Source organism: Coccidioides immitis (genome assembly GCF_000149335.2).
Source record: "Coccidioides immitis RS genomic scaffold supercont3.3, whole genome shotgun sequence".
Classification (NCBI taxonomy): Eukaryota; Fungi; Ascomycota; class Eurotiomycetes; order Onygenales; family Onygenaceae; genus Coccidioides; species Coccidioides immitis.
Genome location: NW_004504308.1, coordinates 3463121 through 3472354, shown reverse-complemented (window position 1 = coordinate 3472354; position 9234 = coordinate 3463121). Strand labels below are relative to the sequence as shown.

Below are 9234 nucleotides of genomic sequence, written 5' to 3'. Positions count from 1 at the left end.
AAAAGCCAGTCCCTCTCCAATACCTCTTGCAATGGCATTCTCCATCTCACAGTTCTCCCGCCCTTTCGTTCTCCTGCTGCCTTCTGGGTGTTCCCCCCCCCCCCCGCGGCCGCCCGGGGCAGCAGCGCTAGCAGAGACTTCCAGCCTTGGACCACCGGTGATTCGCAGTGCGTCCCCACCAATGGCAAAATTGCCTCATACCGGGGAGACCGAAAAGTGCATGGATGGTCCTCTTAGACCACACACCCACATCCTCCTATTTCTCTTTACGGCGCAGTGAGTTGCCGTGCTTCCTGAGTCTTTTCAACCATGAGCAGGGGGTGGTTTACAGCTTTGCCAGAGTGTGCCATGGTGTCATGGTGCTGGCCAGCAGGCATCCTGTCACCTGCAACCCGCAACACTGTGCGGCGGAGGACACAGATAGGTTGGTGTCTTTGGCTTGAGGTTGCACTAGGATGATCATGGAGAGCTGATGTGTTCGCCTGCATGTGCTGTGGCATGTGATGGCATTGGAACAGTGTCCATTGCATTTTTTGATTACAGACAGGGCGCCACCCTCAATATTCTGTTCCCATCAGTGAATTAACTTGGGAGATCAGCATTGGCCCCAGGCAGGGAGCAGCAGTGGAAGGAATGCTCAGGGAGGAAGTGCAGTCACCATGCATTGTCACCTTCTTTGTATTATATCCTCATCACATTCTCCGCCTGTACCCTCTCAGCTGGGCTGGATTGAGGAGTCCTCACCACAGCAGAATTGTGATGGAGGGTGTGTCCCCTGGCTGGACCAGGTTGGGTTACATGTGCTCATTACATCAAGTGGCATTGTGGAGTGGATTTCAGTTGGAGATGGCATGGGATGGGTTTGCCTGACAAGGTGCTTTTTTGGCTGCATTGGCAGTGTCCCCTTCCTCCCCCCGGGGGGGGGGCTCAGTGAGGGGTGGGAGCTTCTGCACATGCCTTGCTCTATATAGAGGCCCATCTCCGCGTGAATTCGTGAGGAACAATATATCACACCACAGGTAAAGCACAACTGCAAGAGTACACAATGGCTTCTGTTGATCTTGACAACATCCAATTCTACTTTTCACCTCCATCATCTCCAGGCTACAGACTCTCAAGACCCAACATGGCCCACTCTTCCGCGGGCATTCTCATGCTTAACAGCTCAGATTGCACTGAACTCTCTACAGCTGCAGTTTCCATTACCACACCATCTCCAGAACAACCACACCCTCTTGAGAACCTTCACCACCTGCCACCCTTCCATCCCGCACAGGCAGCTTGGGCGCCCACAACATCCAGCTTGCTGCAACAAAAACAACAAGAATCAACATCAACCTGGGTGGTCTCAAAGAATTTCAGTCAGGTGCTAGAGGCATTTGGAATTGCTGAAATCAAAACTGTTGATTTGACCAGTGATGATTCTACCAGTCAAGCATCCTTGCCCAGCATGAGCTTGTCTAATCTTGAATGTCTGCTCCTCCTTTCGTACCTCACCTTATCACTGGCGCTCTCCTCTGTGTATCCAGACTGATCAGTGACACCTCAGCAGGCAATTTTGATGATAAGAGCTCCTACATTCCACAGTCACCTAACAGCAATTCCATGGTATCAACCAGGCTTGCGAGCCCAGCAGGTCTGTTGGACATGACTCTAGATAAGCCACACAGCAGTAGTCAACGCGAGCACTTCCATGCATCAAAGTCTTACACCACTGAGCCCCTATTCCCACATTCTGGTGCAGGTGACCCGGTCAAAGTGGGCTCAAGCTGCAATATTGACACAGCAGACACTCAGCTTTATGGGCTTCCTGATGTCTCTGTACCTTCCTTGTCACAGCCAGATACTGAGGCTGTTGCTGCCAGCACCATTGACAGTCCCGCCCATATTTCCCAGAAGCAACCACCAACCAGCCCACAACTGCCCAGGTACCCCAGGGTTGAAGTGGTGATTCCTACTGGCTTTCACACTCGCAATCTGCCAACCCTTGATATCACAGACAATCATGGGCCAACCTCAGTATATGACTGCAAATGCCATGGCAGTGCAGATGCTGAGCATGAGTCTTCAGCACCACCTGCAAAGCAGCAAAGAGTGTCACTGCAGCCATCCATGTGTTATAATTACAGTCAGTCTACAGTATCTGCAGCAAACCCACCAACACAGATCCAACAACAAGCCACCACTGAAAATGCCCATGCACATGACAACAACACTGAAGAAAAGGGCAGTGAAGAAGCTGGCACTGGTTTTGTCCAAACAGCTCATGAAGAGAGTGGCAGGGAGCCTGGACAAGCAGGTCACACATGCCTATGCCAGGCAGGTCACGCTCCGCTACCCCCAGAGGAGGCAATGACGCTGGCTTCTGCCGTTGTGCTTGAACTCTACTCGCTCCTCAGTCCAAGTTTGAGGAGTTGTTGGCTCTTATCAAAACCGGATATCAAACCTCGAAATGGCAGTTCAAGTTTCCCTTTGAAGACTCGGAGGTTATTCTCGACGCTGCCCGTCTGATGATTTGCTGGATCGACCACAATGCGTCTTCGATTGCGCAAGATCCTCAGCGGTTGGTGGTGTTCATCAAAGACTTCGTCATTATTCTCTTTGGGTTGGATCGTGAGTCAGCGACCAAATACCTCACTGAGATCTACGACAGCAGCCCCGCAGCTAGCGAAGCGGGTGACGAAGATGCCATGATGGTCGAGGAACCAAGCGCACCTCCTTCGCGGCGTGCTGGCAATAGCAAGAGGCATGTGCTCTTAGTATTCAAGCTTTTAAGACGCTTCGCAACGCCGCTGACCTCCCATTTCATGCAGCAGGACGAAGCAACCGGACGGAAACGAAAGTAGACAATGCGGGGTCTGTAGAAAGTGCCACGATTTCAACAGGAGTTTCCCATTCTCCAGTCCTCTCACTGTCCTAGATTGCACACTACCGCCAAAAATATCTCCGGCGTGCGCCCTTTGGCAACGTAACTGGTGTGAATAGGTTGCCAAAATCTGGCCGTGGTACATTAGGCTCGAATTTTGTGAGTGGGCGCTGCCTATCCAGGAAAGGAAAATGTACTTCCTGCCTCCAGCGCCGTCACGCCTCGCAGTACGGGTCAAGGCGATAATCCTTGGAGGAGAATGCCTGGTCCAGCCAGCGCGCATCTGTGGGAGACTTGAGGCGGCCGTAATGGCGCCTGATGTCAAACCTGACGTGGTCTGTCCTAAAATTCAAGGAGACTCTTGTTTTGCAACCCTTACACCTGAAGCTGAACCATATCTTGAAACCCTTCTCGACTCGCTCGGCGGATTCAAGATGCTTCTCGATACGCCCAGCACTGACATATGCTTAGATAAAGTCCGCAATCAGTTCAGGCAAGATGGCCAGGGAAAACTCGATCGACGCGAAAACGGACATCGTGGTAAAAGCAACCTTCTAACATACAGAGTATACATATGTATGTATATATGTACATAGCTATTTGCAAACCTCACCACCAACAAAAAGGCCTCCGTCAACATATTCCCTCTATCCTCTGTAGTTGGAGCATTGCCGAACATGTCCCCCCCCAGTGATACACACACATACCCATCTTTCTCTCTCTCTCTCACTCTCTGTGTCGCCCAAAATGGGAATAACAACAGTTGGGGTTCTTATATCCTCAAAACAAATTTCAAACAAGGGTAACCCATAACCCGCTGTAAATCTGTAGGCGAGATGTTTGATGCTCAAAAAGCCTCTCTTACCTTTCTTTTTTTTCATGGGTCCTGAAACGCGCATCGGAATATTTTCTCTCTCTCCCCCTTTACATTACAACCCCTTGCATATGTAGTTAACTAGGTAGGATGCAAAACACAACACTTCAGTCTATATTTACGATGCATAGATATGGATTCATATCATAATTCTTTCTTTTCTTTCTCCTCTTTTTTTTTTTTTTTTTTTTTTTTTTTGATGATGTGCGAGGAAAGCTCCCGTATCTTGTAGTAGGAGGTGTGTAAATGAGTTTTGAAAAAAATAAAAAAAGAGAATCCAGATCCGCAGAGGATCAATATCTGGAGGAGGAGCGCGATTGGGAACAGTCTGGATGAAGCCGGCATCTTTCACTTCTTGACACGCAACTTTGTAATCTTCATCCCACCGGATCAGTATGCTCGCCTGCAGAGAAAGTTCACACCTTGGCAATGCATTCTGTAGTTACTTTACGGGCACTCTGCAACCCCTACCGGCCCTATCATGAGAGGCGTGGAAAGGGTTAGCATTAACGTTTCTGATCGTTGTCTTCACTTTGCTATTGGATCCTATTATGGGATGATAGGAATCTATCAAGGTCCTGTTTGTTGGGCCATGTGCTTAGGGGCTTGACTGTATCCCTGACAGAAGGTTCAAACCCCTGTGGGCCTTAACCTGGAAAGTTTACACGGAGGTTTGCTCTTCAACACCCAAATCCGGGTCTAGTATGGAAAGGGCATTTTCATTGAATCAATATCTTCCTCTGACTTATGCATGCATGTGTCGAAACCGTTCGGTCTCCAGCTTTCTCTCATCCCTGATACCCCAATCCCCCACCCGACGACGCCCCTGGAGCGGGGGGAGGCGGCGGCGGCACGCCACCCCCATTCCTATCGGGCGTCCAGACGTCTTCCGCCGTAACACCGCCCGCGGTCGTGTAATCGCGTGGAAACTGAGGATCCCAAAATGCACCCTAAATCATATCGAAAAAGAGACACGGACAAGGAAGGTAAGAAAAAGAGAATAGACCCAATATATGACTAGGAGGAGAAACAGAAGGGGGAGTTTTACTTACCCAGCCAAATTGCACCGGCGCATCGATCATCGTCTCCATCACTTTGTACGCCGGGTTGGACGACATCCCCGCCGCCGCCGCAGCAGCTGCCATCGCCTCCATCGATCCTCTGCTGGTCTCCTGCGCCATCATGGCGTCCGGCTGCTGATACATCATCGCATCGGGTCTATACTGGAGCTGCTCTGCTTGCTGTTGTTGCTGCGCCTGATTTTCCGGTATTTCACCGATCACGCCATATTGATGATGGCTCCCCTCGCCACCGCCATGGGGCATACCAATCATGTACTGTGCTGCCGCTGCCTCTGCTGCCACCGCCGCCGCCGCCGCCGTCGTAGTTACTGAATAGTCCATGGCGCTGCCAGCAAACTGTTCGCCCTGCAGACTCTGTACTGGGCTGGTAGAGTTTGATGTTCCAGATCCGAAACTACCTTCAGAAACATCGCGCGAGGCGCACACGGCCTTTGCCTTGCGAATAGTTAATTGCACAACGTGCGCTGCCGTCGATGCCTCCTTGGACATGGAGCGGTATTCCTGCCAGATACCAAAAGACTGCTCCAAAGCTTGGATCTTACTCTCCAGGGACAGAGCTGGATTACTTAGTGGGGCGGTTGGATTGCTCGATGCGCCGATATTCCTGAGCGCCTGGTCGACGTCGAGGCAAACAATCATTGCCGCCAAGAGATTCTCACGGTTTAGATAGGTAAGAAGTTTCCACCTCTGCGGGAACAGCTTTTTGCCTGGTTGACTCTCCCGGTGCATGTACCGTTGCTGCGCGAGCATGTTCATCGCCGCATCCACGCATGCCTCTCGCGAATAGGCGTATCGCGGGTCCTGTTTAGTAAGGTATTTCCGATGCAGCGTGCACCGCGCCTGTTCATACAGAGATTCAAACGACAGTCGCTGAAGGAACGTCAGAGAATCTTGCGTATCCGGACCTTCTCCCAGCTTGTAAAATGTCGGCAATTGTCCGTATATATTAGAGAGCTCTCGATCAAACTCCAGGACCGTCTCGTACCGCGGTGGAACAGTAGCATTTGCGAGATCGGTAGTCTTCCCCAGGAACCTGATAAGCTTTAGCCTGGCGAGCACGTACGTCACCACCGTAGGATCGGCCAACGGTCTCGGCGGCGGTAGTTCCGCCGAATCTTCTGAGAAATCTTCCTCACGGAGGTTTCGCGGAGGTGAATTGTCGGTTTTGGAGTCATCAATCAATCTGGGAACGCCCACCTACACCAATGGTTAGCTGTGAGACCCTTTCAGTTTTCCTTCATCGACCCTCAAACCGGCACAAATTCATACTGCAACAGATATCATCTGATCAAGCTGCACGACGACAGCCCAAAGGCGCCGGCGTATTTCCCCGGCAAAAGGAGATAGATTGGGATAGTGGCTCGCGTCACGGTGATAGCCCATGCGCAGGGCCAGGCTGACGATCATCGCAAACAGAATGGGAAGACCGTAGTCAAATTCCTCCTTCCGCATGCGTTCGCAGGCGAGATATATTATTAGGGCCGGTAGATTGTATTTTCCCGGTTTCGTATAATTTCCTGATATGAGACACTGGGCGCATCTCTCTCTGTAGTCTCGAACGTCCATCCTCAGCGATTCCTCGCGCTCAGGGTCAACGTTGGAGAGCAGAAGGAAACTTGACGAGAGGGACATCATGCCAAACACCATGCTGAGCCATATGATCGACGCTGTCGTAGGGTCGCGCCGAAAATTTTCATACTTACGTTTGGGTCAGCAAGCTCAGATTATGGATAGCACATCTGGGTTGAATTTGCAGGCGGGAAAAGGGGGGAGAGAGTTTGGGGTTGGGGTTTGATCCTCACTTCTTTCCGGAACGTTGGTGAATGCAAGATCACTGTTATGTTAGTCAGGTGTCTCCGCAGTCTCAGGATCTGCAAAACTTCACAATCCAAGGAAAACTTACAAGGGGAGATTTCCATATTCTCAAAGAAGTGGCAGATCAGCGGGTCAACCACGGAGCGGGGTGGCACACTGTTGAATAATTCTCCCGGTTCAAAATACTTTCTAGCTTCCATCAGTAGATCAAGGCCATCGTCTTCCTCGAGGTCCCTTGGGCGGTCCGTGAAAGGAGAGTCAGTGCTCTCCGGAATAAGATCTTTCATATACTCGATCTATTAAAGCCCGGGGGAGGGTAAGATAAGCTCCCGTCCGATAACACCCAATAAGCAGCAGCAGCAAACCCCAGTAAGGAAAGGAAAGAGGAGCATTGAAATCACACCTCGTTCAAGATCGCCTGCCACGTCGAGCTCCCAAAATAGCTCGTCCCGTTGTCTTCGATACTGAGGCGACCCACGGACTCGACCACCTGCGGCTCAGTCGGGGCATCCTGACTCTGACTCTCGGGCAGGCCCGGGTGACCCTGGGCAGTCTCCTTGTTATTGACCAGGTTCAAGACCACGCCCTCGAGGTGGCGAATGCGTTCGTGCAGGCTATTCAGATAGGCCGGGTACTGGCGCCCGGTCTGTCCCGATTTGGCCTGACTTGGGGAGTTGACGTATATACATGACTGACCCCTCTTCGCGCAATTCTGACAGGGCTGGGAACGATCGCATCGCAACCTGTAGCGAGGGACAAGCAGCGTGTGTTAGGAAACAATAGCTAGTAGATAGTAGGGTAGCAGGGAGAGAGATAGTGTGCACCGTACTTTCTGTGCCTGCATAGCATGCACGACAGCTGGGCCTTGTCGCGCCGTCGGCCATTGGGAGGCAATGGCTTGGAGGGATGGAGCTCAGTCGCACGCAACGGCGAGGCGGAGGCGGGACTCGTCATGGTTCACGGAGCTCGAGTGCAATGCGACGCAGTCAGGGAAAAAAAAAAAGAAATATTACAGAGGAGTGAAAAAAGAAAAAAAAAAAAAAAAAAAGGAGGGGGGGCCGCCACTTTCCTCTCTTCTGCTATAGCCACATTCTAGCAGCAGGCCAACCGACAAGCTCCCAAGCAATGTGCGGATGGCATTTGAAGATAAGAGAAGAAGAGCCAGACGATGGGCGATTCTGGGGAGCTGAATAGATTTTAATTATTCCTTCTCCTTCGTCTCTTTTCCTTTTTTTTTTTTTTTTTTCTTTTTTTTTACACTTTTAACTACTTGTCATGAGAGAACTGGGGGATGGGGGGAGGAGGGGATGGCGAATCGACGAAGCAAAAGAGAGCGACGAACGAACGGGCAAGCTTGGGCGAAGTTGCAACTTGCAGACCCAAAGCAGAGTTTCACAGGAGTTGCCATGATTCACGTGCAGGGAAGAGCTTGTGCCAAAGAGCGGGCAGCAAATCTAGACGGCCCTGGGGAGGGTTTGACAGTCGATTGGGTGCTGAGAGGTCAGGATTGGCGGCATTAGGGTTTGGTGTTCGAGCAATGGGACGCGTCCAAATCAGCGCCACCCGCCGATCGGCCGTTGTGACGGGAGTCTGAAGAGAAGTTTAGTGAATCCTGAAGAAAAGTTGGTGAGCCTGAAGAGAGTTAGTTGATGGGAGCAAAAAAAAAGGAAGAGACCAGACATGGACAAGACCGGGAGAGCGAGACACGAGACAAAGACACACAAAGAGAAAAAGAGAGACAGAGAAAAGAGAAGAAGATTTTTGCTGACATCATCGATCGGCCCAATCAGCACCCGGACTTGCCCAACTAGGAAACATCTCGGGTTCCGCACAGTCCCGCCTTCCGATTTGGATGGTCCTTTTTGATGCCGAGACTGGACTTGTGTACATAAATTAGCCAGTGCCGGCCAATCAGCGCCCAGGAAACCCCGCAAAAACCCGCGGTCTGTGGAAATTAAGTTTATGCACGTTCCCAAAACTCTCCCCACACAGAACTGGACCGGTTGAAGCTCCAAGAAACGACCGTCGAAGGCAGCGAATCCTGTTGCCGCGCTGGAGAATCCTGCTGCGAAAAAGATGGCCACGCGTGAAACAACCCACCGTCCTCGAGCCAGTTCCACACCCGAAAACTAAAACTAAAAAAAAAAAAAAAAGAAGGAGAGCCGTCCCGCGTAACCCATCCTTGAGGCGGGGTGGTTGTACGGCGTAAATACAGACAGAAAAGTAAGCTCGCACCGAACCAACCACAAGCGACGGAGTTTGGCCTCTCCTGAGTGGCCAGTGCTGGCGCTTGACGCGCGCTTAATCGGGCCATGCCAAGCCCGCCAAGCCGCCTGAGTGGATCGAGACACGCGAGCCCCGTTCCCAAGCGTCAAGCGCCTTCAAGTCTATATGTACTCCAGCCATAGCCTTCCCGCGAGGGGGCGAGCCAATTCTAGTCCAACACATGTTGCCCCAGGAGATCTACATGGTCATCGCCAACGGCGTACAAGCGGTGGATGGATGGGATGTGGGGGCACTTGGAAACAGTACTACAATGGCCCGCCAGCTGACGCATGGGCCTTGTGAAACTGCGCTGTTAATGCAATAGGTAACAA

The 9234-nt window shown here is 51.5% G+C and overlaps 3 protein-coding genes across 3 annotated transcripts; 2 read left to right on the top strand and 1 right to left on the bottom strand.

The window, feature by feature from the left end:
• Window positions 1-659: 659 nt before the first annotated feature.
• CIMG_13319 (uncharacterized protein) lies at window positions 660-971 on the top strand (the record flags this gene model as incomplete). The annotated part of the gene is made up of 1 exon (XM_004445122.1): window positions 660-971. The coding sequence occupies one exon, from the start codon at window positions 660-662 to the stop codon at window positions 969-971; it is 312 nt and encodes a 103-aa protein (XP_004445179.1).
• A 74-nt stretch (window positions 972-1045) lies between these two features.
• CIMG_07642 (uncharacterized protein) lies at window positions 1046-2846 on the top strand (the record flags this gene model as incomplete). Its single annotated transcript, XM_001240478.2, has 3 exons — window positions 1046-1488; window positions 1530-2373; window positions 2400-2846. The coding sequence occupies 3 exons, from the start codon at window positions 1046-1048 to the stop codon at window positions 2844-2846; spliced, it is 1734 nt and encodes a 577-aa protein (XP_001240479.2).
• A 1682-nt stretch (window positions 2847-4528) lies between these two features.
• CIMG_07643 (uncharacterized protein) lies at window positions 4529-7591 on the bottom strand (the record flags this gene model as incomplete). The annotated part of the gene is made up of 7 exons (XM_001240479.2): window positions 4529-4690; window positions 4793-6019; window positions 6092-6520; window positions 6625-6656; window positions 6726-6933; window positions 7041-7380; window positions 7467-7591. 7 exons carry the CDS (start codon window positions 7589-7591, stop codon window positions 4529-4531), a joined length of 2523 nt encoding a protein of 840 aa, XP_001240480.2.
• Window positions 7592-9234: the final 1643 nt, after the last annotated feature.